Genomic DNA, 27762 nt, shown 5'->3' with positions numbered 1-27762 from the left:
CTGCCCCTTGCTGCCCACATTGCCACACTGCCAGGGACAGCGGCTTGTCCCCATCTCTCCCACAGTGTGCGCTTGTGTCCATGGGAAATGCAGCAGCGGGATCGACGGGGATGGCTCCTGTGAGTGTGACGTTGGCTGGAGAGGAGTGACCTGTGACGCTGGTGAGTGTCCTGCCTCTTTTCCTCTGAGGGAAAAGGTGAGCATTTCAGAAAAGGACAGAACTAGAGCCACAATCAGATCCCAGTGCAGCTTCCCACGTGCAGTGAAGTGTGGGTCACATTCCTGTGCTATGGCAATTAATTACTGCATTGTTAGAGAGCTGGTTGAGACACCACTGGTGACACTGAAATGCTTACTTTGCCAATTCTCTACCTGTGTCACCCTCTATCTGCCCCAAAAAAATATCCCATTTATTAAAGCTATATGTTTTCCAGAGCAGGATTACCCAGCACATTTTGACCCTCAGATCAAAACATCTCAAGTGCCTCTAAAAGTTGATTTAGCTACACAACACCAGATATTAAATTATGTTCTTGTTAATGCGATAAAAAATAATTAGCAAATAAATCATTTTGTGCTGGCTTAATACAGCTTCTATATCCAATCACATTATATTCTATTTATACATAATTAAAATGTACTCGGTAACTATTTCAAAACTCTAGCTAGAGTTTTGAAAACCCTAGAAATTTAAAAATTTTACAAGTACATTTACAATAGCATTCAAGATCAGTTTTAAATTTCCCCAGGGAAAAAATTAATAATAATTACAGTTTTGTAAGAAGGTTGCTATATATGCTCTGGGAAAACTTTCAGCTCCTTTAGAAAACCTACCCTTATATAATTCTAGTATTATACAAGACTCACCAGACTAAATACAGGTAAATGACAACAGGTGAAATGTTTTCCTGGCAATATTACACAACTCTTCCTTGCAAATTCATTTAAGTGGCATCCACTGATCTATACAGACTCTCCAGGTGGAGTCTTATTGTATTTGTTGGGAAGCTCTGACAAAGGCAGGGATGATGAATCTATGTTTTCAGAAGGCTAATTTATTACTTTATGTTATTATAGTAGATTAAAAATACTATACTATACTAAAGAATACAGAAAGAATTCTTACCAAATGCTAAAAAGATAATAATAAAAACTTGTGACTCTTTCTAGAGTCTTGACACAGCTTGGCTCTGACTGGCCAAAGAGTTAAAACAACTCACACTAAAATCCAATACAACAATTACTTGTAAGTAAACAATCTTTAAACACATACTAAAAAAGCAAAACACAAGAAAAACAAGTGAAATAAAAATTGCTTTCTTTTTCTCTGAAGCTTCTCAGCTTCCCAAGAGAAAAATCCTAAGCAAAAGAATTTTTTCAAAAAACGTGAATGCCACAGAGCCTCTATCAAGACTGAGAGCACAGTTGTCTGTCACACAACTCAGCCTCCAGCTCCACATGGTGGGAACAAATGACTCTAAAACTAGAAGGATGTTGACCCAAAAGGTTCTGATCCCTACTTCTTTTTTTTTCCACTTGCAGAAATCAAAGATGATGCATGTAACGCCTCGTGCCACACCAGTGCTAAGTACGTATGAAATGTACTCATTTAGAGGAGAGGGGAGAAAAAGGGCACCTCTTGCAAGGCAAAAATCAAGTCCACCTTGCTCATGGCTTCTCAGCAGCATATCTCAGAGATAAGGAGCAATGTAAATCTAATGTATGCGGTGAAGAGGCCAGAAAGTTCAAATGTCTCCTCTCTTCGTATCAAAATATATAAACAACAACAAAAAAATGCTCTCACCAGTCCAGCACCAATATTGGGACACTAACTAATTTTCAGAGGAGCAAGTGAGCCCCACTGAGCCATTTACTGAAGTGCAGCTGTCCCCTCACCACTGACCAGGCAGCAAGATTTACACAAGTCAAGACATCTCAAAGAAACCCAAGGAAAACTGGCTGGAAAGGCTCCTCATTTTCAGCCACAGCTCTTCTCTAAGAGCTGAGAAACCTGAGGGGCAAACCCCTTTTTCCCAGATGTAGGTCATTCTCTCCCCTGTGTGTTTGTGACCTTCAGTTCACAGCAGCAATATTTTACCAGGATTTTTTGGCAAAACTACGCTCTCAAATTTGCTCATAGGGACCCCACACATTCTGGAATCAAGACTGTGTTTCTGACAGAAGCAGTCTTGTGTATTTTTCATCCATTGACACACCTGTAGGTCTGAGGAGAGGTGCAGGCATGGCAGGAGTAGGGGGCAATGATGAATTGTGCTGGCTGTATCCCTCCAAACTGGGTGCACACAGACAAAAATTGTGCACAGATTTTTGTACAAATACAAATTCTCTAGTTCTGCACAAAAAAATAGGATATTCAAACACCAAAGCATGGAATTCTAATACCTAAAATAATACATCCAAAACATATTTGAAAAGCTTGGTCCAGCTAGGTCCATTTTTATGGTTTTAGCTACCTCTTACTGTACAGTTAAATGCCTTGTTATTTCTATGCAACATTACCTTCAGAAACAGCCACAAAACAAGGGCTATACAAAAGACCTGCCCAATTTTTTTTTCCTCTCTGTTAAATGATGCCTCCCTCCTTTTATTTCATTAGCTGCCTCCTCCTATCAAATGGCACTGCCTATTGCAAGTGTGCAGCTGGCTTTGAGGGGAACGGGACATTCTGCACAGGCAAGTGAACTTTGTTTCTTCCCTTTGAAAAATTAAAAAAAAAAAATTAAAAAAGAAACCAAAGAAGAATGCTTGAAGCAGTCTCTGGTCACAGTAGAGCTGGTGAGAGATGAGCAGTTCCCTATGCACCAGTTAAAAAACAGGAATTGTTGCCAACAAACAGCAGCCCAACAGGTGCAGATTCACGGCAAACAAAGGGCTCCAAATCTCCAAGTTGTGTGGCATTGTGCTCAGGGAGAGCAGAGAAAAGGGAACATGCTGTGCACAACCCCAGCCCCATTGTTTGCAGAGTAATGAAACCTGGTTTGTGACTTTTACTCCCTTTCCCAACAAAGCCCAGCAAAGAGAGGCCAATTCAGGGCACAATAACACTTCCAGCTATTGGAAGCTGTATAGCTCAACCACTTCCTCAGCTTTCTGAACTTGCTCAGATTTCTGGTGTGGCAAAATCCATTTCTTTAGACTAGAGAGATTTAAGAGACCCTCAGAAAGGGATAATAGCACCTTACTCCAGATGTTCCTCCAAAAATATGGGTTATCCAAAACAGACTGCTTCCAGCTACACTAATCATAATTAATTATATTTTTTCTTAATTCTTAACTGATTAAAATACTAATGTTTTTCAGACAGAGGCCTATTTTTTTACTTATTCACAATGGCTGGCAGCATCCTAATCCCAGATTTTGCCACTCTTACTCTGCCTGTTATCATTTTCTCTTCTGGCACAAAACAGACAAATCCATTTTAATCTGTTGTGGGGGCAATTCCCCATGGGCAGGAAGAGCTGGGTGACACAGATCACCCATAGCGACTCTAGTTGCAGAAAAACATCAACTCCCTGGCCTGAAATTGATGAAAGAGCCATTTAGGGTCATTTGAAGCAAAACTTAAGGCAAATTTCAGGCTGATTTGGGTCACACTGAAGATCAGACCAGGCTCCCTCCCTTCCTGCTCTCAAGTTGTGAGCATCCAGCTCATCCAAAACTGGAGTAACATTATGAGTATCCATCTGAATAAGAACCCAGACTTGTTGTCACAGCAGGGCTAGGTGGTATTATACTCTAGGCCTCCTGCAAGAGAAGTTATATGATCTGTCTGCAGAAAATGTCAAGCTCAGGGAACACTTAAATGGCTATTTAAACTAGAGATGAACACAAACATTCATCTCTTTTTTTTTGGTGTTTTGTTGAAATGGGCAGAATTGGAAGATGGAAAGTTACTGAAAGTCAGTCCTGGATGAATTCTAACATTCCAGATTAGAAACACCATTTCAGCTTTCCCTCTGGAAACAATAACATGTATTAAATAACTGGCACCACTGAAATCTGTGGCCTCCTAATTCAGAAAGACTCATTCAAAAAATGTTAGTAAATCTGTGGGGGTACCAGTTGTCAGTTTCTCTGGGTCTGGATTGAAGGCACTTGAGACAGTAATTCATGTTTGGACTCAGATGTTTATTATTTATTATCAGTAAAACAGTCTCACTACTGTGAGTTCAGCAGCTTTTCATTAGAAGCCACAAAATGGCCAACAATCTCTTGCTACAAGGTCTTTTAAGACTAAACTATCCAATTAAGAACTGACACCTAGATTATTTTCCCTTTTAACCCAATAACTGATCCCACAGAGCCCCCAATGCAGACTTTTCTGCCCAATTACAAAATGCCACCCAAACCCATGGAGAAGAAGGAAGAAGAAGCACGAAGAAGGAACTCAGGATGACCCCCTGTGCCCTCCATCTTACTTCCATCCACAACATAGTAAAAATCCTAAAACCTAAATTTCTCACCAAGTGATACACCTACACTACTCTCTATAATCTATTTCACACTTTTGTGGGTTCCAGTCTATCTTGAAGTCCAGGAGACTTTCTCCATGAATGAGGGTCAAAGTCAATGCTCCCCTGGGGGTTAGGGCACCCCAGAGCAGAGAAATATTCCCAGTGCCCTGGTTTCCACATAAATCCTTTAAAAAAGGAGACAGATAATCATGAGAAGCAAGAAGCCAGTCCAGCACACTGGTTTAATCTCTGCTGTTGTCCCTGTTCAGCTATTGATGCTTGTGGGAGCAACAACGGGGGCTGTTCCTCCAAGGCAGAGTGCAGGAGAACAACACCGGGGAACAGAGCCTGCGTCTGCAGCGCCGGCTACACGGGGGACGGGATCGTCTGCCTGGGTAAGCACACACCCTGCCCTGCCTCTGCATCACACTGCAAAGCCACAGCGTTACAAATCAGAAGCTCGGCTAGGCCAATGTTCAAGCAGCAACCAATTTATTAATTAATATGGTGAAGTATGAGCAATACAGCACTGGGTAAAGTCGGGGAAGTTTTCCCTCCAACTGCACACCGATAGTTGAGGGTTACAGGTATTTACAGGGGTACTCATCAGCTTTCTCAGCAGTTTCTATTCCCAGTTTTTACTCATCAGCAGTTTCTATTCCCAATTTTTATGTCACAATTCTTTACACTATTGTGATTTAGTTTTTCTCAGGATGTTTCTCAAAAGGAGGATCCCAGATGGTGGCGGTCTGTTTTCCAAAAGAAGAAAGATGAATCCCATCTGGTGAAGTCCAGCTCCCCAGATGTGGGTCCACCTTTTAATTACAAGGATTATAAATCTTATAACAGTGATATCCAGCTTCCCTTGGTCAAAACTATTAATCCTTGAGTTGATGTTCATCTTCCTTTCTCCAGCTGCTTTTCTCTGTTTTGTTAAGGCATGAGATAAGCATGTTTCCTTTTTATATATTCCAAAGCTATAGTTTCAAGGATACAAGCAATATTCTAAAATTATACTTCAAAAGGTTATTATTGCAAAACTCTTTAAGGCTTAACTACAAGCAAAAAGCAACATCCTTAACACTTTAATTCCAATGCTCCTAAATCAACTAAGGTTAATTGCAAACAAAAGATGGGTTCAAAGGCCTTCTTCCATGCTTTACTTTCCTCAGTTATTATTAGAATTCTCAACTGTCCCATGGTTGGTCTCCACACATATCACAATCACAAACACACACGTTGGCTGCATGTACCTGACACGAAACACAGCTTTGTATTTCACAACAGGAGAGAGGCTTCCTCTAGGGGGATGTTCCTCCTCCCACACTGACCCACAAGTGCAGCTGGCTGATACTACATCACCTGATGCCAAAGGCAACTTTCCCTGCCACAGGGCTGGTACTACTTGGCACACCATGCACCTGCAGCAGTGTGGTGTGGCACCAAAAATTATCAAACATCATCTACCCCTAGCAAGGATAACCCCATCTCCAGCAGCTTAATACACACACTCCTCTGACCATTACAGACAGACTTTTAGATACCGTACAACACCTCCCCAGGGTTGGTTTCAGAAATGCTGCTGGCAGTGCTTTAGCCTCCACCAAGACAACTGAAGACCTAGACCGAGGTAGACCCAGACCAAGTAACTGAGGGGATGAATTTTGTCATAAATCTGCATTCCTAGTATGCTTTACTTAAAATTTATTCTCCTTGGGTTTTCAGAATTACTCTCTCTTTATTATACTGTTTCTGTTTTATAAAGAAATCAACCCTTGTCTGGTGAACAATGGTGGATGTGATAGAAATGCAGAATGCACGCAGACTGGACCCAATCAAGTGAGTACTTTGTTAGTGAAGAAAAATAGGCCTAGTCAAGTGTTTATTGTTGGGTAAAGAAAGATTTCCCCATGTCAACTTTGTTTTTAAGTAGAAAACTGAATTTCATAACAATTCTGAAAAGTATGTGCTTCTCTCAAGAAGGCATTTGAGGGGGAGTACAGATAAACATGAAAAAAATCTACTTCAGTGAAAGAAATCCAGAACTGCAGAGGAAAGCAGTGTTTTGCTATTTCAAGTGGTTGTTTTTCTCCTTTGAGAGGTTTTGATGTGAAAAGCTGTAAGTTTGAAAGTATTGCTAGAGGATGTTTCTGTAATTGTTATAGAAACTGTTCATGGAAAAAAAATCCATTTTAGACTAGCTCTTCTTCCTTCACTGTTCAGATGTATCCACAAGGAAACAAAATGTCCCAAACCATAGCTCTTGCATAGGGAGCCCACTCACTCTCCTGCTGATCTCTAGAAGTAGTAGCTACAACCTGTTTGTTTATTCTTCCTTACCTATGAGAATGTAATTAACATCAGAGTAATAACAACCTCCACTACAAAACCCCAGCATGGCAAAGTTATAGGATACAAATGCATCTATTTTCTCTAGGGCTCTCACTCATCCAGGAAATACACAAACACTACTATTAGACTCCCTCCCAGTTTAATTTCTACTTCCCAGTTTTATTTCTGCTGCAGAAATCTCACTGAAGTTTCAAACTCCGACATATTAAATGTACATTCTAATTTCAGAACAATTATGAGTGAACTGGAGAACATAATTCATTTCTTTGCAACTATTTCTCATCTTTGTGATAACTGCAAATGTAAAATACAGTAACCAGGAGAAAATGTCAGCTACATTTCCACTGCATGGGAAGTTGCCAGTAACACACAATTCCAGGTGTTTTGAAGCTACTTTTCATCACTTAAAAAAAACACAGGGGAAGGAAAGGGATGAGAGAGGAATACCAACCCATGCAAAAAACATGAGGGAAATAAATTAAGGGTTTAGCCTGTTTTGTCAGCAAGACAATAACATGCAGATGTCAGAGGGGTCATTTCAAATGAACAGGACAGCAGAGAGGACAGACACACCAGAGATGGATAGGCAAAAAAAGGCAGATAGAGCCTTATGAAAAATATTACGTCCCAATCTCAGTCTATGGTTACTCATACTGGCCAGGAAACTGTTTTGGGAGACATAATGTACTTTTAACTTAATAAACTCCACATCGTATCACAATGAAATTATCTGGAAAAAAAGTAAACTGTATATTTATGTGTTGAAAAAAAAAATCAATCATTTTTCCATGTATGCCTGTTTTCTGATTTTGCTTCATAGGCAGTATGTAATTGCCTGAAGGGATATTCTGGAGATGGCAAAACCTGCACCTATATCAGTCTGTGTTCACAAGTGAGTATCCATTTAAGGAGACAATTTCAGATCTCATTATAATCATTGTAATTACACTTTTGGGAGTTGTATGCATTCTAAACGAAGTTAGGTGTGCTAAGAATCTATTTACATTAACTTGGCTAATCTTTGAGTGTTCTTGGTTCAGCTTTAGTGCTTTCACTATGGGAGAAACTAAAGATGCAGGAAAGGCTTTTCCCCAACTGCAGCCTGGACATAACATAAGGGAGGGCCTGGACTATCTATTATTTTAATGGCCTATCAATTCAGTCTTAAATACCTCAGCTCAAATTCAATGCAGAAAAACAGACCCTGGTCTGTAGTGCCAAAACCTAAGTCAGCAAATTATTTGTCATTGAGAATTCCTACAAAAATCCAACAAATCCATTTCCTTCCACAACACCCAACCCTGGACATGCCATGGCACCACCCATTCTGTGCCTCACTTGTCACTGCAGGCTGAAAATCAGCCCCATTTGTTTAGCACAAGCTGGCTCACACGCTGCACGCCCCATATTGGCAGCCAGTGTGGCTCTCTGCACCAGCTGTACTACTCTGCCTCTTGGCAAGCTGCAGCAGGGACATATCCACTCTTCTGTGAACATTAATCCTCTGTGCTCTGAGCACAGCAACAACAATTCTCACCCTCCCAGCCTGGCCTCTCAGACCTTGAAAGGTTGCAGAGATGAAAGAGCAAGGGCAAAAACACAACCTGGAGGAAGGGGAGTTTAAAGTTATGAGCCATTGCTGCCTATGATTTTGAATTCTCTTGCTTTTCTCCTGTGCTGTGTTCCAGCAGCTTTGATTCCACTTGACTAATTATGCCAGGCTAACTATGAGTTAAAAATCAAGATCATCCTGAGGAGCATCAATGTCATATCAGAGGCTAGCCTGGCTGCACAATGACCAAGCCTCTGTGCAGCAAAGCTTCACAGGTAGCCAAGGCTCTGCCTAAGCCAAGCCAAACCCACAGGAAATCCACCCAAACCCATTCCTTACAGCCAGGTGTCTCTCTGACCCATCAGGCCCCACTGGAGCTCCCAAAGGAATTTCTGCTCCCTCTCATGGCCCATGAGAAAGGATCCCTGAGACGATCAGTAACAGAAAGGACACCACCAAACAAGAAGAAAAAAAAAAAAAAAAACAAAGAAAGCTTTTCAATTTCCCCCAATTTGATCTCAAGCCCAGGATAAAAACTTATTTGCAAGCTGAGGTTGTAACAGAGGAGCACGTACTTGTGACTGAGCAGAGCTATGAGCCCCCACAGCTGCTCCTGGGTGAGGGATGCTTTGGTTTAGCATGGGGAGCTCTCTGGAGGCAGAGCTGGGTGAGATGCATCCACTGCTCCAAGCCTGATGCTGGACTCAGGTGCAGACAGGAGATGTTTCAGAGACAAGGACAAGGCAAGTCCCTGTTACAGCTGACCTGGGCCATCAGACAGTCCTGTGCTATGCTCCTCCATAAATTCAGGCTCCTGGCACCATCCCAGTGATTTACAGTGTGTAAATAGTTCCCCTTAATAATAATATATTATTATATATTTATTATTTCTATATTATATATTTATTTATATAAAAATAATAAAAATAGATCTGCATTGGCAGAGAAGCTAAGACTCATCCCTAAGGTGCAGAGTGAGAGTTGCATGCAAATATTTTGCTTCCTCGCAGCATCATGAACTAAATACATTAAGGAGGGAATCAAAACTAAGTCCTCTGCGTGCAAGGAGACTTATTTTTTATAAATCCTAAATGCTTTTTAATGTTTGGAAGAAAATATATGCCATCAGATGTTCCAGCAAGATGTGGTTTCAGAAAGATCTTGCGATTAAACCTTTCTGAATTATATAAATGGGGGGGAAAGGTGAATTGGAATTGTTTTACACACCTGGCAATGAAGGAATTATATATTTTAAACTTTGCCCTTACAAGAATAATGGAGGCTGCAGTGAATTTGCCATCTGTAATGACACTGAGCTGACAGACAGGACCTGCACCTGCAAACCCAACTACATTGGGGATGGATTTAAGTGCAGAGGCAACATCTTCCAGGTAAAGTGCTTCACATGTTTGCTGTCCCCTATTTTTCTTCCCATAGTTAGTTAATACAATGGTTGAAACACATCACTTTTTTCTTGGACAAAGCTGTACCCTGGAATTTGAAGTTATCCCAATCCAAGAAACCAGGGATAGGAGCAGGATGCTGCAGATAACTTTAACTGCCAAAACAAACAAAAACCCTAATGGAAAATCATTGCAGTATTAGGGAGTTTTAGGTTCCAAAGAAGCCTGCTGTTTGGCAGAGTAAGGTAAGAACAGGACAGAAGCAATACAGATATGCAGAACTTACTCCAAACGTGGAGTTCCCTTTCTTGCCTGAGTGCTGCACTTGTTTGCACCCCACAGATGTTGCCTCAGATTCACAGCATTGTTACAGTGTCTTGTTCTTAATTGCAGGAACTTCTGAGGAACTCCAACACATCTAAGTTTTATTTTCACTTAGAGGTAAGCAAAGGTTGAGTGGTTGGGGTTTGTTGGGTTTTTTGGGGGGATTCTCATCCTTTTTTCTCCCCTCCAAAATTGTAGAGCAGAGAGAAGTAGACAAGAACCTGGTATGCAACAACTTCCTTCAGTGTAATTGGGACTGGATTTGGATTGTCAGTCTCTAATACTTGAGATGCTGTAATGTAAGCTATTAAGTGTCACTAAAACAGTATTAATGACCTATTAATGATCAAGACTGAAGTGCCAGAGAAAGGTGAGGCCTCCAGATGTCATCACAGGCCCCCAGCCAGGTAATAATTAGCGTTGACTCCATGAGTGCAGAAGGCTGATCAATTGCTTTGTTATTCTATCTTACACTATACTTATTTAAGAAGCTCATCACCCTTACAGACAGTCCAATACAGACAGATCCAATTGGTCAATCAATCCAAACACCATCACCAGTGGCCAGTTAAGAAATCACCCTTTGGTAAACAAATTTCCATGACACATTCCACATGTGCTCAACAACAGGTTGAGCAGCAAGTGGAGATAAGAATTGTTTCTTGTTCTTTTCTCTGATCTTCTCACAGCCTTCCCCAGGAAAAGGCCTGGGAAAATTGTGCCTATTGCTCTCTATGGAGAGAGCTGTGTCTACTTCCAGACTGGGCATAAAACTGAAGCTTTCACCCATTCACAGTCTGGGATCTGCCAGCACATCTCTTGTGAATTCTGAAGCAGGAATATACCCCTCATTTACTGCTGTCATCTTATTGCAGGGGTTCCATACTGTTGTCTCCTGTCACAAAAGTTCCATACCTTGGTGTTTCTCATGGGCAGCTCCTCAGAGCACTGACTCTTTCTTCTTCACAAAGCAGCCACTGACTCCAGTTCCCTTCTCAGCCAGCCACCCCACCCTTTTATAGCACTCTTCTTCCCATTGGTTACAGCTGTGGCCTGTTAAAGTCAGGCCTGTTCCTAATCTTTGATAATTGGCCCAGCTGCAACCCCTTAGGGGTGAGATTACTGTCTACACTACCTTTATTTTCCTTTATTCTATCCCCCTACAATTTACTACCCTTTCTGCATCTCCAAAAGGCAACAATTTCAGCTGCCTCCCTGAAACATCACAGGGTGCTCTGTGTCTTGCATGCAGCCAGCTCTCACTGATTTTTTGGGACTGGTGACAGCAACTCCCTGTTTAATCTCTACCTCAAGGCAGAACAGACCTGTATATTGGCCTGCTAACCTGAAGATCTATAATCCAGTTGCAGTTTTGCTACCATGGTAGACAGGTGGCTTCCTCTTGCTTTAAGAGAGCTCTCGATCAGGGATACAAGCATCATAAAGTCACCCCAGGACAGGTCATTGCAAAGTGCCTGCAATAGGCCAGGTCCATTTGTATTCCTGAGAGTAATTAATGTAATTCCCTCATCTCCTGTTTCTTTTTTCAGAGGAGATGAAGACATGGCTATAAGACAAAATCTTGTATCCAATACCTGTGGGCAAAGGTGACAGACGAGGTTAGGAGTCAGAGCCCACACGAGCAATTTCTCTCACCCTTGTGTTGCAGGGAGGGGAACTCATCATGTGGCAGCAATGGAGCTGCAGGCACCACCCTGCCCTCCACAGGGCAGTCCCTGTCACTGTGTGGCATCACATGCATTAACTCTTTGCTGCTTTTTCCTCTTCCATTTGGCAGGCCTTGTCCATCAGAGATATCTCAGGCCCTGGCCCTTTCACCCTGTTTGTCCCTCACACAGACATACTGAAGAGCGACCCACGGGTGAGTAAAAGGGCTCAGAACAAATGAGATTTTCTCTTCAGATGCCTTGCCCAGCTGTTTCTCAGCCCCCCTATTCCCCACTGCAGGTCAAGGACTGGATTGCCAAAGGAGTGATGGCTCAGGTGCTCCGGTACCACATGGTGGCTTGTGCCAGCCTGCTCTACAAGGACCTGACAGCCATCACCAACATCACCTCTCTCCAGGGTGACTTCATACACATCAGCTACTCCCAGGTAACCAAACATGGAGAGACAGGGAACAGAACAGCAAAGCAGTCCGCTCTCATTCACCTTTTTAAAAATTTCAATGGTTTCTGTGGAATTTTTCTTCACTTGGGGTCACCAAACGTGGTGGTGTTCACAGGGGTCTCAGGACAAGGGAAGAGATGAGAATCTTTACTCCATGTTTCAGAAGGGTGATTTATTATTTTAAGATATATATTACATTAAAAGAAAATTGTATATTAAAACTATACAAAAAGAATAGAAGAAAGGATTTCATCAGAAGGCTAGCAAGGAATAGAAAGGAATGGTAACAAAAGCTGGTGACTCTCAGAGAGTCCGAGCCAGCTGACTGTGATTGGCCATTAATGAGAAACAACCAACATGAACCAATCCAAGATGCACCTGTTGCATTCCACAGCAGCAGATAATTATTGTTTTTCTTTCCCTCTGAGGCTTCTCAGCTTCTCGGGAGAAAAATCATGCAAAGGGATTTTTCAGAAAATGTCATGGCAACAGTTTCCTTTCCCCCTCTGATGCACAAAAACAAATAAATTACTTTTAGCTAAGATTGCTTGTTCAGGTGAAGAGTTCAGCACTTACTTGGTATTCCAAAAGTCAAGTTCTACAACCCTTGCTTTGACACAAGCAATTTTATCCTCAGACTCTGGCTTTACAAGCATGAGGAGAGTTTGAAAAAACAAACAAAGCTGCAAGTACTGTTTGCTGCAAAAAAAAGGTGGTCTGGGCTCATGATATCAAAGAAATTCAGCATCAGCCTCACTTTCCTACAAGTTTTCACAGAAAAAAATACTTATGTTGCCTTTCCAGAACTCGCTGGTTTTGAACAACAAAGCTGAAATTGTGCTCAGTGATACTGTTGGCACAAATGGTGTGATCCATGTCATAAACCAAATCCTGGTCCCTTCACAGATGCAGGATTTCCCCCTCAAGAAGGTATGTGCAGCTTATCATCATTGCCAACCCAGGGGGTTTCCACAGTTACCATCAGATATATAAATCATGTAAGTCAACAAAAAAGTGACACTAAAAAGACCTTATACAAACAAATAAAAACAAATAAATATTATATTTCAAATTCACCAGAATCACAGATAAGTAAGGACAGTATAAGAGGATTTCTGCAGAGGGTTTTTACAGCAGCTTTGATTTTATAACAAAAAGTGACTTACAGGAAAAAGCAAGCTCTTATCTACTTTTTTAATACCCAAATTATTTACTTCTTAGGTAAATTACTGACTTTTCTTTCTTTGTAGGAAAGCCTTAAAATGGTTGCAGCCAAGCATGGGTACATTCTGTTCAGCACTTTGCTAGAGGTAAGGACACAAGAGACAGGAGCCATTGGGGAGAGGTTGTAAATTTTTTTTTTTAAAGACAAAAACACACAGAGAACATGTCATCATTGGCGGGATTTTGATCAGGAGAGCCAAAGGGCTCACCATACAGTACACAAGAACCCTGCTCACCACCAGTCACACTCCCTCAGAGCTTGGGGCTGTCAAGCAGACCCACAGCCACCTTTCCCTTCCCCACTCAGCTCTGTCCTACTGCACATCAAGTTCAACTCACACATTATTAAAGTCAAGCTATTTGCAGGCAGCCCACAGAGCACCACACCCCAGTTCCACCTGACTTTCACCCCACAGGGTCAGTGTCACTTTGGACAGGGCATTAATGGCTCTGTTGTTGCTGTGTTGCAGAAGAACAACCTGCTGGGGCTGATCAATGACCCCATTCACAAACCAGTCACACTCTTCTGGCCCACTGACACAGCCATCCGTGGGCTGTCCCAGGAGCAGCAGGACTTCCTCTTCAAGAAGTCCAACACCAACAAGCTGGTGCAGTACCTCAAGTTCCACATCGTCCGCGACGCTGCGGTAAGCCCTTGCCTTTTGGGAGCGTTTCCACAGGCAGAACACACACTGTAAGCCCAGACTTGTGCAGCTCTCCTTTTCTTTCCCAGGTGTTGGCCTACCAGCTCCCCAGCTCCACCCCACTGAAGACCCTGCAGGGCTCTAACCTCACTGTGAGCTGTGGGGATAACGGGGAGATCGTAAGTGTTCGCTCTGCTGGCACGTTTATTCCTCGCTCTTGCTGCAGGATCAGCTCCTGCAGCCCAAACTCAGCCCCCAGGCAGGGTCAGTGGCACCAAAACTTTGTTGGTCATCACCCCTCCATGCCAAGAGCCACAGCACCAGATTCAGCAAACTGTAGGGTTTGCAGGACTTTTTGGAGCTGCCATTTGCTCTGTTGTAAGGTGCTATTTGTTCAAACCAGCTCTCAGTCACCTTGAAACTGAAATACCAGCACACTTTAACTTCTACAGTAGTAGAAGTTTTCTTAGTGCAAAACCACTAGGAAGAGCCTGGTTTTGAACCCCATGAATGCAGCCTCTGCATGCCAACTCTGGTGTGTAAGCATGTCCAAACTAAGGTTGCAGGCGCACACATAGCCTGATAAACCAGAACAACGTCACATTTTTCTTGTAAAATGTATCAGATCATACCTGGTAAGCATCTAAGTCTAAAGACACATAAGATAAATTTGTGACTTTAGGACTGGCATATTGTGTCCTCTTCAGAAAAAAAAAAGATATCATAGAATGATTTGGGTTGGAAGGAGACTTCAAGGATGACCTTGAAGATCATCTTGCTCCACCCCCCCGTTATGAACAGTGACACCTTACACTAGACCAGGTTGCTCAAAGTCCCATTCAATCTGGCCATGAACACTTCCAAGGATAGGGCATCCACAACTCTCTTCCAGTGTCTCACCAACCTCACAGTAAAGACTTTCTTCCCAAAATCCAGTCTATTTCAGTTTAAAGCCATTATCCCTTGTTTTATCATTACATGCCCTTGCTAAAAATCCTTCTCCAATTCCCACATATCCCCACATAGGGACTGGAAGGTGCTCTAGGGTCTCCCTGAAGCCTTCTCTTCTCCCAGCTGAACAGACCCAACTCTCTCAGCCCATCCTCATAGGAGAGGTGCTCCAGCCCTCTGAGTACCTTCATGACCCTCCTCTGGACTTGCTCCAACAGGTCCACATCCTTCCTGTGCTGGGAACTCCAGAGCTGGACACACATCTGCCCATAGGAAGAGAGTCCCCAAAACTGGGTTTGAGCCCCTATAGCCATCAGTTTTACTGACAGGATAGTTTGACATTCCACCTCGCCCTGAGAGCATTCCTACAGAGGGCAGGACCCCAAGGAGGAGGAGGAGCAGCTCATGACTTGCCCTGTCCCCCTCTCCCAGGGCGCCCTTTTCCTGAACGACGGGCAGTGCAAGGTGGTGCAGCGGCAGCTGGAGTTCGACGGCGGCGTCGCCTACGGCATCAGCTGCCTGCTGACAGAGCCCAGCCTGGGGGGCCGCTGCGACAGCTTCCTCACCATGGAGATCACGGTCAGTGCCCCGCGGGGTCCCCCAGCCCGACAGACACGCAGCCAGGCCCCAATGTGCGCCTCCAGTGGGGAACACCCCCTGCAGCTCTGGCACTCCTGCCAGGAAAAGCCCCTCTGCTGCAGGCTGGCTGCATCTGCTGCACTGGGCACAGAGAGATTCAGGAGTGCAGCACAATGCCTCACAGGTGCACAGCACACATCCCGTATCCACCCAAAGCAGCACGCAGGACAAGGGGGTTCCATTGAAGACCGTAAAAAAAAACTTGCAAGCAAAAATTCGAGCAAGGACAAATCATTCTGTCGTGCTTTTAAATTAGTGGAAGTTCAGGTTTGTCCATAGAGATCACATTTACAAAGCTCCCTATTAAAAAAAGAGCAGCATTGCTACTCCAGCAGCACAGGGTATGAAGGACACAAGATTGAGAGCTGCCTATTTTGGCTCAGTCTCTGACATTTCTTGTTTTTAACACACCTGAACAGGCACTGTTAGCGTGGAGGAAGTTTTGATGTGTCTCACAAATGGGAAATTTTGAAAGTCATCTTCAAACAGTTTCAAGACCAAGTTTACTTCAATTTAACTTGAAAGTATGAAAAAATTTCCTAGAAATAAAAGAACTTTTAGGTAATCAGTCTTTAAAAAAGCTTCTCAGAACATGTATTTCAATTATAAAACCAACAATTGTGGATATCCCATCCTCCCAAGTTGCCTTTTGTTTATGATGTCATTAAATGAAATTAAACAGATACCATTTCCTCACATCTCATAAGCAGTTCCTGAGAAGCAAACGTTTTTCTGTACTCTAAATTAGACATCCAGGTCTAATACAGATGACATCAATATTTGTTTGAAGAACATGCATCATCTCGTCCCTCCTTCTGTAAACCCAGGCCAGTTTCCTCTTCCAGAACCTATATTCCGTATCAAAACTATTTTCTTGCATTTTTGCAGCACTAAATTATTGCAACTATTTTGTTGTCACTCTCCTCTCTTACTCCTCCACAGTTTTCTATTAATTTTTAAGTGCAATAAGCTTTACCTTTTCTGCTCTCATAAAACAGACTTTTTGTGCAAGTCAAATAGCCTTTTGTAGCCATTATTTTAATATACTTTTTTTTCCCTTTTCCAGGGGCATTGTGCTAGCTGTTTCAGTAACTCTAAATGCCCTCCAGGGACAAAACCAAAGGTAAAGCATTCAAATCTCACACATAAGCAGACTAACATGCTCTTCTCTATACTTCAAACCAGAAAAAATTTCTTAGAATAAATAGAGAACTTTTGACAGTTCTACCACACTATTAAGTTGTGAGAAACAACTGCTCACTTTGAAAATTTAAAAAGGGTTATTAAACATTAACAAAAATACAATTAAAGGACTACATAAGGAAACGGCTGCAGTGCTGGGAACTGCCCTCACATGGCTGGTTCATCTTCAAGATGGATGCTCAGTCTTTTACACCCCTGGGGGCTGCATCAGCCAGCCCAGCCCTCCCAAAGTCTGTCAGTCAGCTCCTCTTTGCCATTGATCAGTGGAGATGCTTGCTTGTAACTGGATTGGAGGTCAGGTGTTGCCATGCTGCCCCCCTAAGCACCCCCAAGCTTTTCCATTCCCCACTGCCCCATGCCAGGGACACCTGTGCAGCCTCTTTGTACCTGTCCTAGACAGCCCAGGCTGTCTGATGGCTGGGGGGAAAGGGAACTGTGGGGAGAACAGAGGACATCTAAACTACAATAACATAGATTATTATGTTATACAGCACTAAAGCTTTTCTTAATATATAGAAAGAGCCAATCATCTCGTTATCCATCTATAACAAGTGACAAAGCTGTCCCTGGGTAAACATGAGGGTGGTGGTGGGTGCTTGTTGGTCTCACACAGCACCCAGTGTAAAAGTGCTTCAGGTGACTCCAGAGCAGCCCCTGCACTCCCAGGAATGCTGCCTAGCATGTCAGGAGTCAGAGAGCGTGGGGGTCTCCCACCCGCCCTCTTCATAAGTCACATTTTGATTCAATGTCCATCAGAAATTACAATTTAAAGAGGGATAAACCAAACTCCCCTCAGCAGCGCTCATTCTGCTGTGTGCTCCCCCTCCTCTCTCCGTGCTGCCACTCGCGGCCCGCAGGAAGGGATCCAGTGGTGCACCTACGAGTCCTACGGGCTGCGGAGGGACGGGTGCCGCAGGAACTGCTCCATGGTCATCCACGTAGCCAAGTGCTGCAAGGGCTACTTCGGGCCAGACTGCCAAGGTAGGATTCCCACCCACACGGCCACCCTGTGCCCGCCCCTTCCCCAGGACAGCTGTGTAGCAGCCAGCAGGCAAAACTGGGAGAACTGGGATAAGGAGAGACCAGTTACGAAATGAAGCAGCTTGGTTGAAAGAGCTGAAGAGCACAAGGTGTTAAGTGCTTCTTCAGTTCAGATTATCTCTCCGCATTTAGAGCAAGTTTAAAACTCCATGGTGATAGCAGGGGAGTGCTACAGAGAGTAAAGGCTGTCCTGCTGAGCAGGTCACCAGCTGAAAGTCCTTTAAACACAGACTCAGGTCGACACAGCAACACCAGCACACACCTGAGAACCAGTGCATAATTGCTCAGCCACAGGCAAGCACATTCATCAGCAGAGTAAGCTCAGAAGTTGTAGTTCTGAACAGGTGGAGATGATTTGGCAGGCTTCATCTCAGCAGTTTGTTAGCACACACTTCCAGACTGTTCTCCTTCACCTGCCAGGGGAGCAGCACTGGGGCCAAGATCTCTGCTGGCAGATAGGTCCAGCCACACACAGCCCTGCCAGCTTGCTCTGTTCTGGTTTCACAGAGAGACAAATGCAGATCCCCTGCATGTGGGGCCTTTGGGGTCACCCTGACAGCACACAGACCCACAGAGACACTCAAGAATTGATTTTGGAAGTGCCATTCACAGATGGGTCTGAACGAGCAAGCAGCCAGATAACAGCATCCACAAGTCAGGGCTGGAAGGATCCTCAGCACCTTTCTGATGGGAGCTGTGGAAGTGTATCAAGGAATTTAGAGCACAGGGCTCACAATAGTCCCAGGTGTCCCAGCCACTTTTACACACCTCAGCAGAGAGGCATTTACAGGCACTCCCCGCTCCATGAGTTTTACAGAACACTAGAGAACCAACAGTGACAACGAATAAACATGCATCTGAGCTAAAGAGCCACTTTTCCTTTCCAACCTTTCAGCTTGCCCAGGGGGCCCAGAGACCCCATGCAATGGCCACGGCTCCTGTGATGACGGGTACACGGGGACGGGAGAGTGCCGCTGCAGCGGCGGCTTCAACGGGACCGCGTGCGAGCTCTGCCTGCCGGGCAGATACGGCTTCACCTGCAGGCGTACGTCTCAGCTCCCTTCCCACAGCCAAACTGAACTGCTCTGCCAGCAAGGGGTTTCTGAGCAAGCCAAGGAAAGCTGCCCTCTGAACATCCCGAGTGCCTCCTCATGCCAGGGCGCGGCACAAGGTCTCAGAAAGGAGGAGGAGACGAGGGCATGCAGAGGTTGCAGGGCTATGTCTGCACAGGACCTCCTACTCTTACGCTGTACATCAGCAATAGAAAAGAAGCAAGGGCCTCCAGCAACAAGTGGTTTTAGCTACAGCACAGCTTTCTCCTCCATCCCCATAAAGCTTAAGAGAGGATTTTAGTAACATGGTTCCTCAAGCAATGAAGGAGGCCATGTGCTACTTGGAAAAAAGTAGCCAAGGTGAGGGCTGTTTGTGAAGAGGGACAGACAAGCAACTGCTCACAAAATCCACCTCTCTGTAGCTTCAAAAGTAAACTAGGTGGGAGCAGGATCAATATCTGCCTTTAAACTTAAAAGTTTTCCTGACATAAAGCCTTTCAGATAAGAAGTTACAACATTAATGCTTCCATCCTAACCCTGTGCTGCTCCTGAGGCACATATTATGGGGAGGTTATAGGCAAAACAACAGGCTAGGACACAGATTCTCAGGATTATAACTACCTACAATTCATTCACTTTATAGCACACCACAGCATAAAACGTATGAGCCATTACCTTGAAACCAGGTAATGAAATTTAAGAGAAAAAAATGTTTATAGCCCCTTCCTTTTGATGTAGATTTAGGTCAGACAAAAATTAACTAATCAAATGACGTGAAAAAGCCAGCAAGTGAGGCTCTTTGCAGCAGGACAGGGATGCAAAAAATCAGTTCCACAAATCCCACATAATTTTCTTCTCTAAACAGCAACAGTATTTCAAGAAGAAGGACAAGACCATAAAGGATGCTGCAGCATAACATTATAAAACAGAGAGCCATGAATCATTCTTTAGGAAGGATTCAGCACAGAAGTTATTGCAGGGCCCAAAGAGGAGAGGAAAAACATCACCTATAGATTAAACAGACCATTACACCTCAGGCTGGAGGGCAGAAGTAGCAAAGCTTCAGCTATAAAAGGAAACTGAAGGAATCCAAAAGCTTTTTGTCACGAAAATACTTGAAACCCTAAAAAAAGAAATTAGAGGTAACTTGTCTGCATTTTACAGAAAAGCTTACTAACCTCATATCTGGCTTCCTTACTCAGCTGGACCTTCTCCCACAGAGCAGCCAAGCACTGTCCCTCAACACACCTTGTTTTTCTCTGGCCTCCCCACAATTAACAGGTGCTGTTCATTAGGACTGATTTGTCTGGGTCTTCAGTTCAGCTGTTAACTCTTTCCTGACACAGTTCTCCATGCAGTTTCCTGTGCAGGTCAATACTCATTTTCATTTTCACATTGAACAAATGTCAATTATAAAATCACAGGACTGCAGGTTAACTCAGATTGGAAGGGGTTTCAGAAGGTCTCTAGCCCAACTCCCTCTCAAAACAGGGTCAGTTCTGAACTCATGTTGTTCAGGACTTATCCTGTCAGGACTTGAAAACCTCCAAGGATGACAATTGCTCACCCACTCTGGAAAATCTGGTCCTCTGCTTGACTGGCCTCATGGCGAAATACCATGAAGGCAGACTCATCCAAATGATTTCTGGGCAATACTGTATCTAAACTGACATGATGATGTTTCTCTAGAGAAAGACTTTCCCCCTCTGCACGTGATCTCTGTGTTTCTTTTCCAGCTTGTGAATGCAAGAACAACGGGCAGTGCGATGAAGGATACTCAGGCACAGGACGATGTTTCTGCGAAACAGGATGGACTGGCCGGCTGTGCGAAACCAAGCTAGGTCTCTGCCTGCTCTCACCAGTCTGTCCGTGGAGCTAGGGGTTGAAACTACTTGCAGTTCAACAGAAGGTTTCTATAGATAACACAGAAAGGGTCAAAAAATGTCAGGAGCACTTAGGAACTCTGCTCCCTTCACCCCACTGTCTCCTCTTTTTTGATAAGGCAATATGAGTCCCTACCTCCCCTGTGGAGAGGCTTTGGGCTGTGGCAGTCAAAAAATAAAATCCTTACAAATTTTCCAGTTAGCCAGACTGGTACTAAGGGTTCTCCTCCTGCATGAAACGAGGGCATTGTGTTGCCAGAGCTGTTTGATTCCAGCTGTCCTGCCTTCCCTGCAGCTCTGCCACCAGCGTGCTCCCCGAGCTGCTCGCCCAATGCCGTCTGCACGGAGAACAACACGTGCCAGTGCAAGCCCCTGTATGACGGGGACGGGATCACGTGCACAGGTGAGCTCCCACCCCAGCCCAGGGCCACGGGGCAGGTTCTTCCCTCCTGCACACACACAGCAATGCAGTTACTGCCCACCCTAAAAACTTCCACTTTGCAGCGGGTGAAACAAGTTTAGGATACAGGGAGTTCCGGCTTTTCTAAATCACACTTCTCCGGACTTTGCCAAGCAGGAGCAGCAAGTGCACTTCAGTCAGGTTTTGAAGACAGCAGGGTTTCCCTCAGAGGAGTTACAGTGGGACACAAAGATATCAAAGGGTTTTTCCAACAAAAATGATCCTATGGGTTTTTTTTATGGCCATAGGCAAGGCAGTTCCCTGGTAGCACTGCTACAGAAAGATTTGTTCTTTGTCAGACAGATGTCTTACATCTTCCAAAGTGAACCTGGCCAGAAATCTGAAGGTTGGTACCATGTCTCCTGAATCAAGAACATCCTGACAAGGCTGTCAGAGCCCTAAGGTTCTGACTACTGAAATAGAAATTCAGTAATGCCTCAGGAAATGGAAACAGTTTTTTTTCCCCCAACAAGTATTCTAGTATTTTTAGTGTGAAAGGACTGGTGATGGTTTGTCTTTATGAAGAACATCCTCTTTAAAAGCAGACTTTACTGATTTGTTTTTTTTCCCCTGCAGCTGCAGAGCTTTGCAAACAGAACAATGGTGGGTGCCACAAGGCAGCCGAATGCACACAGCACGGGGTGAAAGTCTTCTGTAGCTGCCAGAAGGGCTACAAGGGAGATGGCTTTACCTGCCTTCCAATAAACCCTTGTGCTGATGGCTTCAACGGAGGCTGCCACGAGCATGCCCTCTGCATTGTCACAGGACCTGTAAGTTGGATTATTTCTGTCCCCAGCAGGGAAGTCTGAGGAGTTTCTCCCTGGTGCCAGCAGAAATCTCCTCTGGCTGGATCACACCCTGTACCTCTCTAAATATCTGTTTTTCAAAACAACCTTTACTTAGCTCCAGCCTACTTTCCACATCAGTTTGGTATGCCTGTGGTATTGTGAGGTCCCCAGGATGAGGTGAGAGATGAGAATTTGACTCCATGTTCTCAGAAGGCTAACTTATTATTTTATGATATTTTATTATACTAAAAGAATGCTATACTAAAGCTACACTAAAGAAAGAGAAAGGATACATCAGAAGGCTTAACAAGAATGATAATGAAAGCTCATGACTGACTCCTCAGAGTCTGACACAGCTGGCTGTGATTGGTCATTAATTAAAAACAATTTACATGGAACCAATCAAAGATTCACCTGTTGGTAAATGATCTCCAGACCACATTCCCAAGCAATCGGATAATTATTGTTTTCATTCTTTTCTGAGGCCTCTCAGCTTCCCAGGAGAAAATCCTGGGCAAAGGGGATTTTCCAGAAAATATCATGGTGATATGCCTCAGCTGAAGGCTGAGAAACACTTTAACATCTTTGCTCTGGGGAATTGGGTAACACAGAAGCTGGGATGTTTTGCATTTATAGTCTTTCTGTCCCAGTCTTAGCTAACTGTCTATCCTTATTTGCAACACAAATTTCTTGGATTAAAATTAAATACATTTTGGAAGCCAAACAAAGGGACAGCTGGAGGAATAGTGTCACTTGTTGACTGCTTGAACTCGACTTGAAAAGCTCTGCAGCCACATTATAAACATTCCATGATCCACGTAGTCAGTGTGGTTAGGGAAAACCTGTGCAGGTGACTTGATCCAGCATTTGTCCTGGTGCTTGCAGGATCACTTCTCCATTCCATTTTGGTGTCTTGCCTGAGCTGCCTTGCTGATCTAGACTGATCTAGAAAAGTCTTGCTGATAATTCATTCCAGCTGTCAACCATCACAGTCCCTGGATGTCACCAATTCCTGTTTGGTTTATAGTTCTCATTTATTACTAGCGGTGGGCTGTTGAATTCCATGCTTGTTTCCATGCCCAGTCATTTAAATATAATTTTGATATGTTTGCTATCCGTTTTTTTGTGAATTACATGTCATGTAACCCTCCAGTGCATGTTATTAACTTAGTGGATGAAATTATGCTTTGGTGTTAATTCAGCAAAGCATCCAAGTACATGTGTAAATATTTGGCTCACTTGTTAGTAGCAACTCTTCTGTTTGTCCATTCCTGCTTATATCAAGTGAAATTACCCCACCAGTTCAGAATGCTGCCTGAAACACCAATGTCACATCACTTAAATGCTTGTCTTGGCCTTTTTCCTTCTCTCCCTGAGCAGGGCAGACGTAGGTGTGAATGCAAAAGCAGCTTCATTGGGGATGGGCTGAACTGCTCCGTGATGCAGCTGCCCCCGGACCGCTGCCTGCAGGACAACGGGCAGTGCCACCCCGACGCTGCCTGTGCTGACCTGCACTTCCAAGGTGAGCGGGGTAGGGGGTGTTTGTGGGAAGGGATGATGAGTGTTGCAGTGTGAAGCAATATCCTTTTTCAGCTACCCCAGTTTCCCAGGTGTGTGTCATGGTTTGACACTGGCACAATGCCAGTGCCCCCATGAAAATACCTTCTCCCTGGTTTCTGCTGTGAGATGTGACCAGGAATAAGCAAAGCAGGCTCCTACTTAGGGAAAAAGAACCAGAACTTTATTAACTACTCTACAACTACAAAGAAAAAGGAACACACATACACAGGGAAAATGAAAACTTCACAAATGCATTTCCTCCTCCCCCCACCAAATTTCCAACACAATACATTTGTTTCTCAAATCACCAACTCTCGGTCCAGCACCACCCTTCAAACAATCAATCCTCAGTTCATCAAGAGGAGAGGAGTCCTTCTTGTGCCATGGGCTTCCCCTGGAAACACAGCTGAAGCCTCGTGTGTTTCCGTGTCACTTGTGGCACCGCCCGGAGTACATCTGCCGTCGTGACTTCTTTCTTTTCATGTCCAGTGCTCTCACCACTGAACACGGACCAGAGCTGCTTCTAGGGTTGTCTTTTAAGGATGCTCTGTCCCGATCCAAAAAAGGCACAGTCTCTCCTTTGGGACACCTGTCCCCACAATCTCTCCTTTGGGACACCTGTCCCCCCCATATTTTTTCACCCCCTGGGGCCGAGGGGCATCAACACTGAACCCTCTTGGCTCTGAGGCCATTGCCTCCCCCTAGAATGCAGTCTCTGTATCACAAGGAACATGGTTCTGTCCATGGCTGTACAAAAAGAGTCCAGCAAAAGCCACTCCATCATCTCTTCCCACTAGGATTCTTCTCTACTCTTCTACTATCTCTCACTCGCCCAGACCTCTCTCACACTGGCCCATTTCCTTTTTCATCTTCCACTCTATCTTCTAGGAAAGGTCAATGTTCTGTAAAGTTCTCATTCTCCAAAAAGGGGTTAAAAGCTCCTACACGCGGCCGGCTGAACCCCCCCCTCTTCTCCTTCCCAGCCGTGCTGCCGGCACAGGCCCATGTTTATCAAGCTTCAAGGTCACAGTCTCAGGCAGCGGCTCTTTCTCTCTCTCTCTCTGTGTCTCTCAGGGGGGGCTGCCCGATGGCTCCCAGTGTCTCTCTCTCTCTCTCTCTCTTCCACCCTTCCACCCCCGGGCTCAGGCCTACCTCTCTCGGCCACATGGCTTTTCCCCTCCCCCTGCCCAGCCAGCAGCTGGGCCGGGGGAGAGACCCAAACTCTTTCCGGCCGGAAACCCAAGAGGGCCCTCCCAGCGGAGAGCTCTGCTTTTAACCCTGTGTTCTCAGAGGCGTGTCCATGTCCCAATGGCCAGGTTAAATGCCAATATTAAAGTCTGAATATCCATTGGCCAAAAACACAGCATCCCAAAAAACACATTTCCTGTCAAACCACCACAGTGTGCCAGCCTCTCCCTTCCTCTCCCCCTTGCTAAGTGCTGTCTGTCAATCTTGACATTCCAGCAAGGGCCTTGTCTGGTTGGTGCAGTTCAAAAGATGCTTCTCAGCCCTGGGGTCATTGGCCAATCCAGGTGTCATTGTCCCCTGAGACTGCCCCCCTTTCCACCTGGTTGGTGGCACACCTACCCCCTCCCCTTCCCCCGGGCTTAAAAAGACACAGGACCATGGAGTCGGGATTCTGTTGGAGCTGTTACCAAGATTCGGAGATCTGTGACCATGGAATAAAACTCTGGATTAACCCTCCGGCAGAATCCGTCTCTTTTTCCTCTTCACCTCGCCTAAAGCCTTTCCATTAGAGGTAAAAACTGAATTCTTGCTTGCCTGGAGTTGTTCCAAGTGCCAGCTGCAGCATACAGCCAGGGGTGTTTCTGAGGTGAAAACACCACAGTTGCCATTTCTGGTCAAGCAGCAAGGGCCAGAAGAGCCCAGGCATGTTCCACCCGGTGATATTGGGATGATATTCCAATAGATGAGAATCTTGACTCCATGCTTCAGAAGGCTGATTTATTATTTTATGTGACTGACCAGAGTCCTGACACAGCTGGACCTGTGAATGGTCATCATGTAAAAACAACCCCAATCAAAGATGCACCTGCCACATTCCACAGCAGCAGATAATTATTGTTTACATTTCGTTTCTGAGGCCTCTCAGTTTCTCAGGAGAAAAATCCCAGCAAAGGTATTTTTCAGAAAATATGTCTGTGACAAGGAGGACGCCCCCTGCACACCAGCAGCCCTGTGCCCTGAGGCCAGGGACCAGGAGCTGTAAGCTCACTCAGGCCTCTACTTAATGTCCCCATGAAACAATGAGATTACAGCTGGAACATTGTGGGAATCCTTAAAATCAGAGGGTTTGGGGAAAGCTGCAAAAGGCAGGCCTCACAGACAGTAGAGCTGTGATTAGAGCTAAGCAGTAGCCATGATATTGTTCAGCAGAAAACTTATGTGAGAAGTAGAAAAGTAAGGACAAATAGAACAATGGTCTGTGTATTAATGCTTGTCTAGAATAATTCCCTAAGCTGCAGAAAAGTATATTTAGCAAGATATTAGGAACTTTAATAATGGAGCTCTGTGCATTGTGTTTTAAGGCTTACAAGCAGGTATTGTATTCGAAAGAACCCGGCATTGTTTTAACCAAAGGTACATGTGCTTATAGTGGTTGGATAGAACTACTGTCAGTATGTTTTTGCTTTGTGTGATTGGTCAAAAAACTTTTAAAGTATATTGTAACATTACATTCTTAGTGTGCTGCCTGAGATGTGAGCTGCTGGCATCTTCCCATTGTCATAACCATGTAATGAGACTGATGCTAAAAAATAAAACAGCTCAAAACGAGTTCCTAGCAGTCCCATCCTGTCCATAATTTGTACATAGCCCCTAGCCAGCAATAAATGGTTATAAAAGTTAATTTCAATAACAATTACATGTGAACATGAATTTATCATGAAGCCCTGTGTGAGGGCAGTCCAGGTAGGAGCGCTACCCCTGAGGAATCAATCTGCTCTGATGACAATTCACAAAATCCACGTGTGTTTGTCTGGCACAGCTGGCTGTGCACCATGGAAGGCCCTTCAGGAGGAGCTGGTCCTTGTCTCTCTTTGCAGACACCACGGTGGGGGTGTTCCACCTGAGGTCCCCCGTGGGGCAGTACAGAATGACCTACGAGCAGGCCAGGGAGGCCTGTGCCAATGAGTCAGCCACCATGGCTACCTACGAGCAGCTGCTGTATGCACAGAAGGTGAGGAGGCCTCTCCCAGGGAGGATATCCCCAAATAGCACCTAGACACAGAGTAAATGGAGAGGGAGGAGCAAGGGGGCTGCTCTTTGCTAATGAGCATCATTTTCCCTCCTTTCCTTCTCCCATGCCCCAGCGTATGTTTGGTTGGGAGCAATTTTCAGATTTTTTATTGGTTTCACGCATGCTCGCACAGCACTAAAATAATTTGCCAAGTTCTTGTTTCTAGAGATGCTGGGGTGAGAGGCAGTCAGACTTTCAGAGTATTTTCAAGGGGATTTTAATTATTAACACTTCTTAAAGAAACGTGCACTTCAGAGTTATGCTTAATTTATTTCTTTAAAGTAAGTCTCCAGCAATCTTTTTCTCAAATGCTGTTAACAGACTCATTTCCATATTGCCTCCCTTGAGCACATTATAGACAACACATGGATGATGTCAGTGTGATGAGCATCCCAACTTGGGTTTGCAAAACTTGTTTTAGAAGAGTGAGTCAGACTGACTGTCTCTTTCTGGCTCCTTCCAACTCTGCAAGGAAGGAAGACACTCACTGTTTAGAGGCACCTTTAGCAAAACCTGAGACTGGACCAGTGCTGGCAGGGCAGGTGCTGCCTGAGTGTCCCGGGGGCTCTGTTCATTCCATGTGCAGTTCCCCAGCCCCACCACCTGGCTTTTCCCCTGAGTTTTCCCTTCTGGCTGTGCAGGCAAGGTACCACCTGTGCTCTGCTGGCTGGCTGGATGGTGAGAGGGTGGGCTACCCCACCGCCTTCTCCTCCCCCAACTGCGGCTCCGGATACGTCGGCATCGTGGACTACGGGAGAAGAGTCAACCTGAGCGAAACCTGGGATGTTTTCTGCTACAGGGAGAAAGGTAAGAGGGGCCTTT

The 27762-nt window shown here is 44.6% G+C and overlaps 1 protein-coding gene and 1 long non-coding RNA gene across 3 annotated transcripts in view; one reads left to right on the top strand and one right to left on the bottom strand.

Annotated features, from left to right (window-relative positions):
• STAB2 (stabilin 2) overlaps positions 1-27762 on the top strand; it is an 83066-nt gene that overhangs the window by 49434 nt on the left and 5870 nt on the right. Inside the window, exons 37-60 of the mRNA XM_071422345.1 lie at positions 66-161; positions 1543-1588; positions 2618-2694; positions 4745-4870; positions 6241-6314; positions 7648-7719; positions 9651-9770; positions 10176-10223; positions 11905-11988; positions 12075-12221; positions 13041-13166; positions 13487-13546; positions 13931-14107; positions 14194-14283; positions 15488-15634; positions 16761-16817; positions 17755-17878; positions 18834-18983; positions 20727-20831; positions 21169-21276; positions 21910-22103; positions 23502-23643; positions 26747-26880; positions 27582-27747. Coding sequence (XP_071278446.1) covers positions 66-161; positions 1543-1588; positions 2618-2694; positions 4745-4870; positions 6241-6314; positions 7648-7719; positions 9651-9770; positions 10176-10223; positions 11905-11988; positions 12075-12221; positions 13041-13166; positions 13487-13546; positions 13931-14107; positions 14194-14283; positions 15488-15634; positions 16761-16817; positions 17755-17878; positions 18834-18983; positions 20727-20831; positions 21169-21276; positions 21910-22103; positions 23502-23643; positions 26747-26880; positions 27582-27747 — 2670 coding nt within the window. The remainder of the gene's footprint in view (positions 1-65; positions 162-1542; positions 1589-2617; positions 2695-4744; positions 4871-6240; positions 6315-7647; positions 7720-9650; positions 9771-10175; positions 10224-11904; positions 11989-12074; positions 12222-13040; positions 13167-13486; positions 13547-13930; positions 14108-14193; positions 14284-15487; positions 15635-16760; positions 16818-17754; positions 17879-18833; positions 18984-20726; positions 20832-21168; positions 21277-21909; positions 22104-23501; positions 23644-26746; positions 26881-27581; positions 27748-27762) is intronic.
• LOC139587788 (uncharacterized) overlaps positions 1-27762 on the bottom strand; it is a 234361-nt gene that overhangs the window by 200994 nt on the left and 5605 nt on the right. The gene's annotated exons all lie outside the window — the stretch shown is intronic.

The sequence above is a fragment of the Agelaius tricolor genome, unplaced genomic scaffold (assembly GCF_023055355.1).
Source record: "Agelaius tricolor isolate 1412-34295 unplaced genomic scaffold, bAgeTri1.0.p SCAF_3, whole genome shotgun sequence".
Lineage (NCBI taxonomy): Eukaryota > Metazoa > Chordata > Aves > Passeriformes > Icteridae > Agelaius > Agelaius tricolor.
Note: the sequence above shows the minus strand (reverse complement) of the source record. Positions and strands in the feature narration are given on the sequence as shown.